At 47.9% G+C, this 17,252-nt stretch overlaps 1 protein-coding gene across 1 annotated transcript in view; it reads right to left on the bottom strand.

Annotated features, from left to right (window-relative positions):
* LOC138567529 (uncharacterized) overlaps nt 1-16,891 on the bottom strand; it is a 437,945-nt gene extending 421,054 nt beyond the window's left edge. The window contains exon 1 of the mRNA XM_069645810.1: nt 16,473-16,891. Within this exon, the coding sequence (XP_069501911.1) occupies nt 16,473-16,536 (64 nt within the window). The 5' untranslated portion in view covers nt 16,537-16,891. The remainder of the gene's footprint in view (nt 1-16,472) is intronic.
* Nucleotides 16,892-17,252: the final 361 nt, after the last annotated feature.

The raw sequence follows: 17,252 nt of genomic DNA, 5'->3' as shown, positions 1-17,252 counted from the left end.
CCGAGAAAGCCGCCCTGGGCTGCTCTGTTGTGGAACTTGTGGAGGGAGCCAATGGCATGGGCAAGTACCTTTGGTCCACGAGGTCCTGCACCAACATGGAAATTGACTCAACCAGGGAGGACATTACACTGTTGCCCTCTCTCACATGGCGTGACAGTTGCAAAATGGCACCTGTGTATCTGCCCTGTGACGTGCGCTCCTCCGCGAGCTGGCTTCAAGAACTTCCCTCATGAGTTGGGCCTCATGCAGGTGCCGTTGGACCATTGAAGCCAGGGATTCCTGCTGTTGTTCCATTCTTGACAGGCGTCCTTCAATGTGCCTGACATTGCGTAGGGGTGGGGGCTGGGAGCTCATTAGGCCCATGAGACTGAATCCCACCGCCTCCTCGTAGCTGTGGTCGGTTTGCAGACTTACTACTTCACCGTCATTCCCAGAGTTCTCATGTGGACCCCCTTGCGGAAGGGGTGCAGGTGCCTCCTGGTTGGGGGGTGGCTGAGGTGCCTCCTGGTTGGGGAGTGGCTGGGGTGGTAGTGCCTCCTGGTTTGGGGTTGGCTGGGGTGCTAGTGCCAGGGGATGGTGGGTGGCTGGTGGAGGATGCAGTTGAGTCCCGAGTGGACGCAGTGGTGGTCTGTTGGCGCCGTGGCCTGGTGGTCCGGGATGTACTCGGCTGTTAGCCTCATTGGTAGATGAAGTGCCATCACACAAGCTGTATGATATGGTGTTGTGGCATGGATGTTTTACACATGCGACTGCTGCCTATGGCACTTACTGCTTTGGTGACGATTTGCGAGATGGGCCGTGGTGGATGGGACGATTGGGCCACATGCTTCATTGATGTGTGCGGCTGCTCATTTGCTGGTGGTGGAGATGCTGGACACTGACGTAACTTTGGGCATGTGCTATCAAGGCAGTAACAACAGAAGTTGGGTGTGTAAGAGGTGGGGTGGGGGGATGTGTGAGTGCCAGCAGGTGCATCTTGTGACGGCGATAAAGGGGGCCTGTGAGAGTGGTGTATGAATGTGATTTGGGTGCAAGGTGTATGTGGATGTTTGCAACCAGGTTGAAGGGTGGGGGGGGCGCCAGCAGGGCTGTACCGGCGTTGGGCACAACATAATTGACATGTTTGCCTCCCCAATTGTATACAGGTGTATGATCTGACATTGGGTTTATGAATACTCAGCCTTATCCGATGTCACACCTCCAGCCCCCGCTGCACCTACTCTCTCAACGGCCTCGTGGTGCAGTACGCTGCTGCATGTCTCCTCCCACGGCTGCAGGTGGATGGGAGATGCAGGGCCGCCTCCTGTGCCCATGCCCTGGGTGCCCTGGCTGGAGGTTTTGCACCCTCAGCCGAAGGTCATCCCACCTTTTGTAGCAGTCCCGGACTGTTCAGGGTGTTGTCCCGACTGCCGTGACCATCTGGGCCACCTCCTGCCAGATTGCCTTCTTGCGCATTTGTGCCTGCATTCGTAGGTCGCTGCTGAAAACATCATCAGCATGCTCAACTAGGGTGTCAGCTAGCATTTTTAATTCAACCCCACTGAACCGCAGTACAGAGGCGCAAGCCGCAGGTACCCTGGCAGACATGTCTCTGGTTGATTATCTGTGCTCGGGATGTGGCCGTCACTCCTGTGCACAGAGGATTGCAATTTGGATTGTGTTTTGTTAATGGTCGCCAGTCCATTTCCTGTTCCGGCAATCACATTATTTCCGGTCACGGCAATAACAGCACTGGTAACAACGGTGCTTGTGAGTCCAGAAGGGCTGAGCCAGATTTGGAGTCAGCAGCACCGAGGGTGCCAGTGTTTCTGGGGGAGTTTGGTGGTATTACCGGCATGCCGGTATGCACATGCACGATGACACAAAATCAAACGTTGATTCCGGAAACAGTGCCTCACCGACACGGTAGAACCGGCATGCCGGTAATTGCGATTTTTTTACCGGCATACTTGTAATGAGGCCCATTGAGACTTTTGAATACTACAAATGAAGAGTGTGATTGAATGGCAAAATGTGAACCCGGCTGAGGGATGCCTGCGAATTAGGTTGAAGAGTAATACACCCGTGAACATTGTGACCACAAACATGAACCAAACTCAGGGATGTCCACAATGAGTTGTTGGTCCAAGCCCGACTGAGGGAGGTCAACGTTGAGAGAAGGATCGGAGCCTGGCTGAGGGGGATCCAAGGGTGAAGAGTAATCGCCTGACGTGAAGTTTTATTGTTTTGTTGTTTATGGCATATCAGACCCTCTAAAGCAAGAGAGTTTACACAAGGAAAGAGACTTGGACACAGAAGGTCTTGGTATAGGGAAATGTAACTAACCTGGTGCTGCAAAAGCCCAGGAGTGTACTGTGCTCAAGAATCCCACCTTATCCTATGCAAAACACATGGGGAAGGGAGACCCAGGCCATAACATCACGATTTATCATTTTGTGAACACTTCTTTCTTTTCTTGTAAGCACTATCCCACACTATTTTGGTATCATAGCGGTAAGGATTGGCAATAGGTTTTCCTAGTGTAGGCCCCTTTTATTTGACTAGACTCCACTTGGACAGTATTCTTATAATTTGATGGTCGGAGCTTGCTCCCATCTTAGGTTTAGATTAGGCGTTTAGCTCACCTATTTTTACAGTTTAATAAACACCCTTCAACTGTGATCACTTGTGCGTCTTGCTTTGATACCATGCCTTCCTTACATGGACCATAGTGTAGAGGTTTCCAGTTGTTGCAGATGATCCTACGTAAATGCATGCTCGTTTCTTAAATATTGAGACGTAAAGGAGGGGCATTCCCATGTCCTTCGGCATGGGATGGAATAATGCTGCTCTGTCAACTGCTCAGCCTTCCGTTTAGCCTGTTGTACAATGTCGGACGGATACCCTGGTCATAAATTTCTCCTTCTTTATTTATGCATTTATAGCAGCGCACAAAACCTTCAGGCATGTAGGCGCTAAGTGCGAAGTGACATTCTACATTTTCTCGGGAGGATAGCTCAGGGGCAACGTGCTCGCCTTGGAAGCAAGACAACACGGAGCAACACAGGTTCGATTCCTGGGTCCGCGCTTTGAAACCTCTGGGCATAAGCATGTTATAAATAACCTATCATATAATTTCATAGTGCAAGACCACGCGTAAGGGTTACAACAGATGGGTGGTTCTTGAAAACAATGGCACGGGGAGGGGGCTACTGCGGGTGTACAGATATGTTTAAAGGACAAGATTGGAAAAGGTGCACAGTCTGGTAAACCCACATGTTACGGTGGTATACAGATACACAAAAAAACAAAGACAGTCCCTGCCTACTGGACCAGGTCAGGATACGATGGTTTTGCAAGGACCCTGCACGCAAAGGGAACAGTAATATCATGACAAGTTACAATTACTTCACAGGGCAGCTAAGGAAAGTTAGGTGGGTTGCACACAGGATAAATTACAGATAAAGCACAGGGCTTAATAAGGCAAGCTCAGTGTTAGGCAGAAACCTGTGCAGTTCCCTTTGGGAACACTGCAAAAGATTTAGGACTACAGGTGTTAGCAGTAAACCCACTTGGTAGCAGTCTGTACCACCCAGATTTACCTGGTAGCTGTGGCTGAGCAGCCAGACTTCCCTCAAGAAGAGTTAGGCAGTATGCAAAGTATACACAATAGGCACTCAGATACAATAGCACAAGCAAACACTGACCAGAGCTTTGGTATCAAAGTATATAATTATTTTAACACACACTGTTTGAAACACTCCAGGACTCTTATTGTAAAACACTCTAAACACAGTTACTATTATAATATATACAACCCTTATTCCTTATCAGACAAGTCTTATTTAACACCACTTATTTCCAGACAGAGGTGAGCGCTTAACTATAGATGGCACTCCAATAAGTTTATGAAAAAGGGGAGGGAAAAAGGCAGAATATGTGAAGATACACCACTCTAAGATTTAGGAACACTTTTAGCAAGGCAGAAGAGCAAAAGTCACTTGTGAGCTAAAGTCCATAGGCTGGGCCCACTCTTAGAGAGAGCAGAGCACAAATGCACCCAAGATCACACAGTTACACTAGGCTTAGAAAGTCTTGCAGAGAGTTCGTAAAGAGTTTAGAGAGGCTCAGAAAAGTTTAGCCAGGGTGTCCCAGGCTAACCCAGGTTCGAAAGCCAGGGGCTAAATCTACCCCGTACAGTCGGTGGCAAGGGAAGCCAGGCGGAACACAGTACCTCAAGTGGGAAGGATCCTCCAGCGGTGGCAGTTGTTCCTGGCAGCGGGTTCAAGTCTCGGTGTCGTCCAGGGGAAGAGAAGATCTCGACTTGGAGGAAAGATGGAGGTCGTTGCACTGCCAGGGAAGAAACCAGCCGCGGAGTTTTCCGGTTAAAGGTATTACCCTTTATTTCGCGGTAAAACGTGGTTTTCCAGTTGCCGGGGTGCTTAGCACAGGCAAGGCGGCCACGAGATGCGTCGGGAAGGCAAAAAGACGGTGAAACTGGTTATCCCCACCAGTCAAAGGAAGAAGACTCTCCGGCGGGAGATCTCCTCTGTCGTTGGGAAAAGTGGTGAGACGGTCCAGCAGGGCTCCACCGGTGGTGTCGTCGTGGCAGGTCGGCTCAGCTTCTCCCTCGTCGGATTCTTAGGTCCTGTGGCGACTTCTGAAGTTCTAGTCCCCAAAGCCCTGCTTTTATGCAGAAAACCCCCACTCAGCCTAGCTGTCACTCAAACATGCTAAGTGGTGGGTCAATCAGGACGGAGTGCGACTTGAGTTGCCTAGGCAACTCAGTCCAGGGTGCCTAAATCCCCCTCCACCCCTCCTAAGTACCCCAGACAGAGTGGCACAACTTTGGAGGGCTTCTGTGGAGAAGCCCGCCAAAAAGTGGAACAAAGGGCTCGACTTGGGTTGGAGTCACAGAAGAGAACACAAACGCCATTTTAGAACCCGAGTTTTGGCAAAAAAATACCAACCGGAGAATTAATAATAATTAAATAAACCGGCGGTATGTTCGAGGCTATCGTAATTAAATAAATAAAAGATAGTAGCCTCGAACAATGGGAAAATCCCATAGAGAAATATTTGCGGTTGAATATAAAAAGTAGTATCCACTGCCACCAGCAAAAACTCGATCCGGGGGGACGGAGACGTGCCCCCTCGACTAACAGACCCCAGGGCAATCGAATTGCCCCGGCCAGTACGTCCACAATATGATGGTTTGTACTGGTTCTGTTCAGAATTCAAGACTAGTAAAGTCAATGGTGACTTTACATGCCCTGGGAGACAGTAGTCAGTCCCAGGGTATGGAGTCTATACTGGGGGGTCACTATGACACCCCTGTGTTACTGCACTGAGGTTGCTGTGTAACACACATCACAAAAACACATGAAGCCCTATGGAGTAAAAGACCCCATAGCCCATTAAACACATCTAGAGTCAAAGGAACACACCCAAATCATGTCCAAGAGTGAGGGTAAAAAAGAGTCTCACTCTTGGTAGGAGAAAAAAATAAACCCCAAAAATCCAGCAAAGCTGCTGGGGGACTCACTAGGTTAGGAAATTCAGCCTAAACAGAGAATTCTCCCTAACACTCAGTTGAATATAAATTCCAAATACAGCGCAAGGCTGCCAAATCAAGTCCAGTAGATGCAGAAACAAGTAAAATCTGGTGGTTACAGACTGGTTAGATTGCAGGTACAGCAAAGGGCATAATGGTGCAGGGCACAATGGGGGATATGCGGTGCACGTTTGGACAGGAATAAAGTAGGAGCAGGCAGTGACACACTGATGCAATGAGGAGCGCGTGGCAGCTGGTTGCAATAGTTCTCTTGGTACGTAGGAATCTTTGCGTTTCCAATATATGTCAGTTTCTGCGCCCCTCTCCGTTGTTCTCAAGTGTACGTCCAGAATATGTACGGAGGGTTCTCCCATCTCTGTGGTGAATTTAATACGGAGGATGAATCTCATTAAAATAATTGAAGAAATCCATCAATTGACTGCTTGACCATATAGAAACAATAATCAATGTACCTCTTCCAGAGGATCAGGTTTTCTGACCTATTCACATTGTCCAAGATGTATCTTTTCCCAAAGTAGTACATGAAGATATCGGCATACGCTGGTGCCCTCGCTGAGCCCATCAATATACCTGAAATTGGGCATAGTGTTTGCCATATCTGAAGGCGCTGTTGTGAAGGACTATATATATAGAAGTTGAATGATAAACTGCCAGTTGGCCCCCACAGTGTCATCTCTCAGAATAAGCCATTTGACTGCTTGTAAACCCTCTGGGTGAGGTATAGCTGTACAGGCTACCAACATCTAGTGCAAAGAGGATGCAAGTAGTGGGAAGAGATTCTAGACCCCTCAACGCAATTCCTAAGTGTGTGGTATGTCTCGGGTATGTGGATTGGACTGTGGGTTGCAAAACGTTCTCCATGTAATATCTAGAGGATCAAAAACACTCCATACCAGCTACTATCGGTCTAAAGGGTGGTTTGGTTGCAGGTCTGTGGATCTTTGGCAAAGCGTAGAATAATGGAGTTATTGGAAAGTTATTTGTAAGGAATTCCTTCATTTTTTTACTGAGATCCAGCCACTCTCTTCCGCTTTCCAGAGTATTCTTGATGAGACTTGTGCTGTCCACCAGCAGATCCTTATCAAGTCTCAAGTATACGTCCTCATCTGACAAAAGATTTAGACAACTAGCCTGGTAAAACTCAAAATCCATTATAATAGCTCAACCTTCATCAGCAAGTTTAATAATGAAGCTTTCATCTCTAGACAAAATCTCAGTCAGTCTCATTTGGTTACTCTTGATGTTGCTAGGGAAATTCTCTTGTAGTTAACTGTGCTCATTTGTTTGATCACTTGATTCTCAAACAGATTGAGGGCTATGTTGTTGAATGTGGGATTAAAAGTATGCTTAGGACATCGTTCTAATAAGCCAAAAGACAGAGTCACTCTTAAATCGGAGGTTGTAATATTTGAGATGCATCTTTCTCAAAGGTTTACCAAAGTTCACTTTCTCAGCAAATGGCATAGAGTTGAATATTGATACAAAGGAGAGACCCATGTTCAATAAACCAAGTTGTTTGCTCAGTGTTTTATTGGAAATATTTGTTTCAGTACTCCTTTTTGTCTTGACCTTAGTGGTCTTTTTGCCCTCTTCTAGTCTTCTTTTTGGGTCTAAAAAAATGACCGGTATTGGAATCGGTGTAACAGATGGAGCAGGAACACCATTGTCTGTTGGTTCTCTATCACTAGTGGCAGATGTAATGGGAATAGGTTTGCCTGCAGTACCTGCACTCCCGCTAGAGTTGCTGTCTTCACTCTGATCATTTGAAATGTATGTCCTGCTCTGACCGTTAGGATTTCTATTGTTAACCCCTCAAAATTTCTGAGAGTTACACTCTTGCCAATTGTACACAATCCCTCGTGCGGTCTACAGCGTGGTTGTCCGACTATGGACCTGGAGGGCTGGCATCTTGTTTGGTTTCCAGGACATCGCTCATTAATATTCATGAGGGAAAAACGAGCATACATTTAGAATTGTGTGCACATTTTTCTCATGCTGGTTAATGAGGGGTATCCTAAAAACCTGGCCTGGCGTTGGACAACACTGGTCTAGAAAAACTAAACTTGCACATCTCCCTTTGTTCTAGATCCTTGTGGTATGAAGACAGCTTATGGTTGATATGTTCTAATATGTCATGGAGTTCATGAGAGCTCTTGAACTCACTTCTGGTTGGCAGGAGTGATGGGCCAAGCTCGAGAGCGATACTTGAGGAAGGGATTAATGAAACTTGAATGTATGATCTTGTAGCAGGCGAGTAGGCCAACTTTCTTTCGTTTGCTGTTTTGGGGCGATCAAATGAACGAGTCTATGCCATCAGGACAACACTTCCCCGCACCTGGGGTTTCTTTTGAAAGAAATGTTCTGGCACTTTAATCCAATTGAAACCAGCAAGACTACAGCTCCCAGAAAGCAATGATTTGCCACATGAAAGGCCAAGAATCAAAAAACAGGTGTTCCGTTGACATGGAGTCACAAGGCCGCATTATGCAGTTTACTGGGACAAGTAAAAAGATTGCACAAGTAGTGGGAAAAAAAAAAAATCATGTTCACCCATTATGTTTGTTGCTGCTCTAAGTTTTAGACAGAAGTTGGAGAAATTGGACAGTAATGTGTTAAGAGCAGATTGAGGTTAGAAGACTGTGGGCTTGCACTAAAGAGGACAACTGTCATTCATGGTGTCCAGGCACAATATCTTGCTTGTGTGCCATTTACGTGAAAAACGTGTCTGTGCCGAGGTAGAAAACCAGCACTTACGAATCCAACCCGTTTGGCCACGTGCAGAGTGAAAATGTTTTCTGTATTGCCATCTATTGCCATCGCATGCCCAGGTGCCCACACGATTTGTCCAGTGTTACGATTGCATGTGCAGGTTACAATCACTTGCCAGGTTTTGTCATATGCTCACATCCTCAGATCGTACTACTGGTATTGCCACCCTGTAGCAGCATACCTACATCATTGCCAGGTTCTCGTACAAACTGGCCATTTTTTTCCCTTGAGAATTTCTGCCAGGTATATATCGATAATTTGTACTTGCATTCTATGCCAGCAATTTGGTACTCCCCATCCATTAGTTGTCACGATATTCCCTCCACTACCTCCTTCTTTAATCAATGCCAATTAGCTTTATAAACAGCAATTGATGCTTTTGCCCCTCAATCCCCTGGTTGGACTTTTTTTTTTTTTTTTAATCTAATCCCTGGTAATCTCCCGATTTAAAACCGCTTAAAGAGAGCTAACGGAGAAAAGAAAAACTGTGGCAGAAAACCAGGTACGCTGATCTTATTGAATGAAGCATGTGCAGCTCTTGCATCGTATCTCGGAAGCCAAAACGATCTACCAACATGACCGCGTTAACAAAGCCATTAATAAAAATGCCAATTTTTTTTCTATTGTCAATTGATTTGACAGTCCCCAGTGCTTCCATCAAAAGCTGGAACCTTCAGCTCTACTCGCTAATCAATTCAATAAATTCTTCATTGAATCCACTAAATCTGTGAATTCTTCTTTAGAAACCCTATCTTTCTGCGCAAGCCTACTTGCTCTAGTGTAGTTCTGCTACCAGCTTTCGTTGCATCAAGACGACGCTGTTGCTCTCTCCAGTCACATTTAGCATTTGGCTGATCTTTCCCTCAAAAAGAGGATTGGTTCCTCACACCTTCAAAAACCACCATTACGCCCCCATCAAGAAATCATCTCTCGACCCTTTGAGCTGAGTGATTACCCATGTATAGCCACTTTGTCTTGGACGACCAAGATGCTCGAAAAAAAAAAAATAATAAATTTTAAAATTAAAATATTTAAAAAAGGTATTTCACCAATGTATGGATTATGTAGAGACTAACCAGACCCAAGACCAATTTCAATCAGGCTTTCAACCCAGACGTGGGACAGAAACTGCTCTGGTCTCAATATGGAATATTCTCCTCCATTATTCCGACCAAGGCTATCTTACACTGTTGATCGTGCTAGATCGGTCCATCACTTTTGACAAGGTGGACCACACCAGCCTTTTGCGCTGGCTTTCACGAACTGAGTTTCTAGTCCTGCTTTGAATTCGCTCCCAAGCATCCTTTCTGGCAGAACACAGGCCTTGAAAATTGGTCTGTTTATCTCAACATCCTCCCCCGTCACTTGTAGTGTGCCGCCAGGATCCCCTTTATCGCCCTTTCTTTTTAATGTCAAAATCTTATGTGGAACTTTAATAAATAATCATAACGTAACATATGCTGAGGATATCCAACTGTTAAAGGTATGCGGGCCACAAGATTTTTTTGACTAACTCCAGTTTAGCCTCAAGGAAGTTAAGCTGTGGCTGACCAACAATCTTCAACTCAACCCTGCAAAAACCGTGGTCGTTCTTCTAGGCCCTAAACATTTGCCAAGTGACCTTCCGTGCCATCCTTCTCCTTCAGCTGTTTGGACTTCCCATTGCCTTTTCAAAAAAAGTTTAAACGCTGTCTAGAGACCCAGAATTAAATTAAAAATAACCAAACAATTCTAAGCGGTAGTAAACTCGGTCTTCCTTTGCCCTTGATTCATGCATCGTGCCCTTCCATTCCTTCCTTAGCCAGATCATGCTGCAGTGGCGGGTGCACCGATGTCTGGATTATGCCAACGCATGAAATGCAAGTCTTCCAATCATGCAAAATGCAGCCGTCTTTCTTATTTATCAGGCCCCTCGAACTACCCCTACCTCTGCTTAAGAATGTCTCTTCATTGGCTACCCATTTCTCAATGCCTTGCTTTCAAGGTCCTTCTCTAGTTTATAAACCGTGTTCACAGCTTAGCACCACGATATCCTTCACAAAGAAATATAGCTATATAATTCTTCATACCCACTTCACTCCGTGCACCTAGCTCGACCAACCAAGCCCCCTTCTCGTTGCATTACGAGGGGAGGCCAGTGATTGCCTGTGGTCGGACCTCATCTTTGGAACAATCTTCCTGTCCAAATCCAATCTTCAAAATCGTTGATTTTTCATAAGAATTTGAAATCCATTATATTTTCCTAAACCATATAGGATATACCATATATGATATCTTTCCTGATTATACCCCTCAAGTCCCATCTACGCCCAGGTGCAGTGAATTCTGCGCAGTACACTCCGCGGGGCTATGCACATGTCAAAAATCCATCATTAGACATCTATTGCTATCAAATGCCCAGGCACTTGTGCCGTTTGACACATAGTGGCACCATATACTCTGGCCCTCATGTGTTCGCCAGGTTTTACCCTGAATAGGTCCATTTATTCTGACCATTTGACAGATATTGCATCACTTTTTTTTTTGTTATTCGTGTTTTGCTTTTTATTAAACATTTCCATTGTACATAAGCACAAATAAATGTAGATCATTCAAACTTAAAACTAATTCAATTGTAAAAACACATACAAACGTATTTAGACTTGAATCTCTAACATTACAAAAACATCTAAAATCATCCAATATAAAATGGAACACATTTTGAAATACTATTGCCCCACATGAAATCGAATCTAAGACTATTGTCGCTTTCCGAGGTACGAAGATCTCAAATATAACAACATCGACAAACACCTACCTCTCCTTCAAGACACACATAGCTAAGAAAACTCAAAGAGCCTGGTATCACCTCTCCCTCCTACGAAAAGTCCAGCCCTCCCTGCCTCTGGAAAGCTTTACATCCACTGTTCAAGCAATGGTCTTATCCAATCTCGATGGAGGGCAATGCACTGCTCAAAGGCCCCTCGTCGCCCTCCCTTGTGGCCCTGAGAAATGTCCTACACGTGGCTGCACGCCTCATCGAAGGTCTACGAAGATACGACCACATCACCCCGGCCCTCGTCGACCTTCACTGGCTCCAACTGCACACACGAATCACCTTCAAGTCTTGCTGCATCAGCTAAAAGGCAGTCGGCCTCAAGTCACCCAGCTACCTCGCAGAGAATCTCAGCATCTCTGGCAGACAGCCACCACCAGCATCCAGGACACGTGCAGACTTGAAATCCGCTAATGCAAAAACAACCAGAAAACAAGCCTTCTCTGTCTACACCCCAAGACTATCAAACCTCCTCCCTGTCAGCATCGGACTCGTCCCACACTCCTACAATTCAAAAAAGAACTCAAGACCCACCTCTTCAAGGAGTCTCTCCACCTCAACTCCTAGGCCATCGCATGGTTCCCGCAAGGCCCTGTGCTCCCTGACACCTGGTACGCCTCCTCTGTGCCCCTGTATCCCACCCCCCACTGTATATTCGTTATATTGTTACCTACGAAAAGCGCTCCGTTATGCATCCGTACTGTTGTATACATCTGTAAAGCGCTCCGTTATACGAAGCCAGGTCCGCCCTCAATAAATAGCACAATGATAACGATTGCCATCACTTGTCTAAGCACTTACATTATATGACAAAACGACTGGATGCATGCGTACCCTTGTCGCTTGCCTCAAGGCACGTATGGCTTTGAAGTAGCTTCAATGTGCTTTTAAGCACCAACCACGTACCCAACCTTGCGTCTTGGAACCGACCACACGTCCTCACCTCGTTTCTTTTCTTGCACCCCCTCTCCCATCTGCTCGCGGGTTGCTTTGAACAGCTTATGCGAGCACTAGATCAATATCCCAACATGACATTCGTGCACTTGAAATGCCACCCAGCTGAGAAAAAGGCATTTCCAGTCGCTGTTAGTAATGACTGGAGAAACAGATTACACGGCAGCAGTACGTGCTTCTGACGCAGCAAAAGCTATATTGCCATCTGCCACCTGCCTTTAAGTGCAAGTCGCTTTTCATGGACTTCATAAGAATTAGCGGAAGTGGGAGGGCGGGGGGGGCTGCGGTGTCTGTGCATACTTGCAAACACAGCCCAGTTTATTGGTAGTCCAGACCCAGTATTTACTTTGGATCTGTCCAGGATTTTGTCGCTCTTCATAGGCCCGGGACTACAAGACCCAGGATGCAAAGAAAAAAAACAGGAAAAATGGTGGCATGTATTTTAGCGGTTTGGAATCCAGGTGCCACTTCGCCCAATGGCAGCGGCGTGGGCGTCGGGGCCTCTTGCTTTGTATGTGGGGGCGTTGGGGAGACGGGGAGTTCTGATGCTTTTATAGGGGCGAGCTGGGTCGTCGGCATCTCAGAGAAGTCTCTTCCGTTCTTCCTCGTGCATGTGCTCCGGCTGAAGGCGCAGCTGGGAGGGAGATGCTCCTTCCCCCGGGAAAGAGGCCGCAGGCTGCAGAGATCGCCGCAGAAGCGCCGCTGCCGCCGCCTGGCACAGGGCAGGGCCCTCCCTCCCAGAGAAAGCAGCAGCCATAGACCAAATGAGAGCTCCGCGTTATGGTATGTTTCTGGGGCCGAGCCTGAGCCCCACCACCAGGATGCTCAAGCCCACCAAAAAGCACGCCCATTACCCAAGTCATGATAACAGCTGAAAGGAGGAGTCCTGCGTCATCATTTCGCCTGACATGTGGTCGGTGTAGATGTGAAACCTAAGACCAGGAACCTAGACACGCAGACCTCTACAGCAGACGCATTAGCCCAATGAATTGCATTACCACCGCTGGTAGTTCTACTGATTCGGAGGTATGTTATGCTCCGTGTGGTTTGTCACAAACCTAATACGTGTGCGATTCGTAAAAATTGCACATGCAAGGGGGGTGTTGCCCCCACAGATAGAGAGCGCCGGACACTAGAACCGGCGACCCACAAAGATGGAGAGCGTGTAGGGTTGGTTGCGAGTAGCAGTATAAGAATACGCTGCACCGCCTCAACCAGGAACCAGGGCTTTAAGGGGGGTAAGAAATCGAGGGGGAGTGCTCATTTGGGGCGTGGCCTTAAAAAGGTACACAAACCATAGCAAGGTACGCAAACATTGTATCTATTTGTATACGTACCTTATTATGGTTCGTGTAGTATGCAAGCCATCTTTTATAAACAAAGAAATATTACTATGGTTTGATATATAATATATTTCTTTGTTTATAAAAGATGTCTTGCATACTACTAGAGCCATAGTAAGCTCCGCACATAAATATATAAATACTTACATTTATATATTTGTTTGCGTGTCTTACTATGGTTTGTAAACTTCAAGATGGCTTGAAAAGTACATAAACCATACTAAAAAAATATATATATAGCATTTATATATTTGTGTGCGTATCTTATGGTTTGTGTACTTTCCAAGCCATCTTTGTAAAACATTTCTAAGTTTATAAAAGATGGCTTAAAAAAGTGCACAATTCAATCCATCTTGAATAAACCAGGAAATAGATCGAGGAGTCACAGGTTCGCCAAGGGTTAAAGTCGCCTCGGCGCCTCGGCGACCTGGGGAAACAAAGGCACAACTTCCTCTGGTGACCCCTCACGTTAGAGGTCACCAGAGGAAGTTACTGTGACTGAGAAGCGCCAGTTTAGCCGCGACGGGATAATGCATCCGGCCAATGTTGTGGTGGGACCGCCCGGCTCACCCCCACTTTTGGGATGGCCCACTTAAAGCACTGAATGGAACATACACAGTTAAACAACATTACTAGGCGAACGCATGTAAAACGGAGCGGATTATGCATGTTCCATCTTAAGGAGCAGGCAGGGGAGTAGGACCGGAACACGGGCGTAATATTATAGAGGGAGCACGGGTAAAGCTGTAGACCATGTAAAGGGCGCGCAGGAAAGTATGCATTTTATATTGAGCAGGTGCTGAAACGGGGATAAAGCCGGGGACCCAGCTGGGTTGACCATTGGCAGAGGGCATGGGCCAGTCAGAGAGGCCGATAGCAGTGAGGGGGCACGCAGGGTAACGTGGGCGTGCGTCTAGGGGGGACCTGTAAGCAAAGAGCGGAGTGACGCTGTGAAGACTGCCCGAGGGTAAGGAGGCACTTGTCTGCTCGCAAATTCAATGCCCACATTTATACTGAAGTCGGGATGAGAAGCAGCGTGGGGGTGGGGAGATGAAGCTGGCTGCCAGGGAAGGGGGTTGTCAAAAACTCTGCCAGAGCGGACCGGGGAAGGGGGAGGGGTAGGGGTGAGTCTCCGCCCGATTAATGCAGAACAAAAGGAGGTCAGAGCCCCACCTTCCTCCCCCTGAGCCCCAGGGAGGTGGCTTTTCAACATAAAAAGAACCTGCGACGGCTGGATTATGTAACGCCAACTAAAACATCACGTCTAGCGGGATAATGCGCCTGCTGCGGAGAAAGAACGTCCTGCAACCTACAGTCTGGAATACCGCAGCACCAACTCGGTACTCGGTTCCTGTGAGGCGTGCGCACAGTTACACAACGGAGAACTGGCGGGTTGTAGAATTGCAATGTATAATATGGCACCCCAACGCTCGGTGTCGCAGAGGGGCGGTGATTTTGAGGTCACCCTGCCCAAAACACAGGTTCACAGAGGCAAGCTTTTGGCCAGCTGATTAAGTTGCATTTTCGAGTCTGCGGCAGGCCAAGGGACGTGATCTGAAAGCAAAGACGGAGCGCAAGTACATGTTAGGGCAAGGGTGCAAACCTCTCAAGGCGTGACCCTTTCACAGCACCTGACCCAAGGAATAACTCCAATGGACCGACGCACTTAGCCGACAGTACTGCGCTACTGCTAAGATATCAGCTCAAATACTGGTACCTACACTCTGTACAGCGCTTTAAACAATAACATATTATAAAAACGAGACGTTTCCAAAAGGGAGTACATTGACAGATTTTAATAGAAAATGACACCTGGGTTGGAGTGGGCGGAGGTCAGCAGCAATATTTTTACTCAAGGACAAGCACATTTTTACTCGAGAGGGGGGCTCGTCATAAAAATGTTTGAATACCACTGGCTTGGGGAGTAATTGCTGTGGGGTGATTGGTTGAGAGAGAGAGCCATGTTTTGAGCCTAGTAGCCACGACAAGGGGCGGGACTTAAGCGGTCCCCATGGGTGCTACTGTCTTGTGTGGACAGAATACTAGGTTTAAAATAGATTATAAAAAAAAAACCTCGGCGAGGGGGCTTGTTTGTGGGTACCCCAGTTGCTGGCGGCCTTCTAATTTATCTTGCACTCGGAGTGTGGGGCGGCAAGGGGGGGGGGGCAAAGTCCCCACAGAGCCAGGGCTGAGCAGACTGCAAGGACTTGACAGGTGGCCTCTGGCTGGCCACCACATCTGTGGGTCTATTCAGCAGGGCTGCCATTTGTGTCAGTCCGCCAACATACCCCCCCTCTCTAAACACTTTCTATAAATATTTGATGCTCGTTAGGCATCTTATCTCCCACATGCATCTCGCCCCAGAGTTTCCATATGCCATCACGTACCCGCGTGGTCCAGCAGTCTCTGCCCCCCCCCCCCCCATCCTATTCCCCTCCCCCGTTTCAATCTTTTCCAAGCATTTGGGATTCCCCGATTTATTGTCTGTAAGGAATTTCGGTAGCAAAGATCGGTGTTTTTTTTGTGGGGATGGTGAGGGGGCTTCACAGGAAAATCTATTTCGGGGGTATAGAGTGCTCAGTTGAGGGGAGATCATACAGTATTATCTCATTATTAAAATGATGCGTTTGCTTTTGGTGTAGATGCGAGGCCCCCGTCGGCCACCGTCACCTCCGTTTAAATGTAATCTGCGCAGGATTAGCCTTGTGGTGAACTGATGCTGCACTGATATTAAATCCGCTCCTGGGGGGGGCGGGGGGGATAGACCGAGATGGTGTACACAGGACAACCCCCCCCAATCCATCCATCCTCCCCACTGCGACACAGAATATCCTCCCAAGGAACCAGTCAACACATTTGGCCTTGCATTTTGCCGGGGGCGGCTACGAAAGCTGACAAAGCACCTGCTTCGTTCAAGGGGGGGGGGGGGCTCCAAAAGAACTACACGTGTGATTGTGCACTCACCCCCCCTTAAAGATTGCAGCAACCCCGCCACCAAAGAGACGCACAATCGCAACCCCCTCCTCCCTGCACTCACCTGCCAAAGTGGGCGGCTCTTTAAGGGGGGCGACCCCGTCTTCTCTCACAGATTCCCCCGGCATGGCTGCTTCCGCATCCAACCCGTGCGCGCGCCGGCGAAAGCGCTGCCCCCGAGTAAATGCGTCCTACGCGCAGCGGGCATGGGGTGGTGGTGGTGCAGCGGGGCCCCCGCCCTCCTGGAGGCGCCCGGGCACGTGGGAGCCGGCGCTTCCCCTGCGTCTGTCTCTAGGATGGCCAGGCCCCGCCCGCCGCCGCCGGAAGGATGCTCCCAGGCAGGCCGGGCTCCCAGTGCCGCCCGCGCTGCTGGTCCAGCTCCCCGCCCGGGTGCAGGAGCAGAAGCGGCTACCGGCGCTGCCTGAATAGCTCTGTCATGCCGAATGATGTCAGCAGGGCCTGCCCCCTCCCTCCTGGAAGCAGGGTGTGTGTGTGTGCCAAGCACTGCAGAAAGAAGAGGGGGAGGGACGAGATGAAGCAGGGGCGAGGGCGCTGCCTATTATTAGTGCATAATGTGTGTGTGTGTGTATCAGACCACTGACGGAGGGCAGTGATTATTTGCACGCCTCCCCGTGCCCATGTGTGCGATGCAATCTTATGCGTATTTGTGTGCATGGTTATGTGTATATATTTTGATTAAAAAAAAAAACTAGAGAAGGGATGTCCCGAATGTGATGCGCTGATTTAGGACAGCAACCTATTCAGTTTAATTAAAGAAAACACTGGAGTTGAGCTGATAGTTTGCAGGGAGGGGAGACCTGAAGAGCCCCCCAATGGTCTCACG

This window comes from Ambystoma mexicanum, chromosome 2p, assembly GCF_040938575.1.
Source record: "Ambystoma mexicanum isolate Mex_15411 chromosome 2p, UKY_AmexF1_1, whole genome shotgun sequence".
NCBI classification, from domain to species: domain Eukaryota; kingdom Metazoa; phylum Chordata; class Amphibia; order Caudata; family Ambystomatidae; genus Ambystoma; species Ambystoma mexicanum.
Note: the sequence above shows the minus strand (reverse complement) of the source record. Positions and strands in the feature narration are given on the sequence as shown.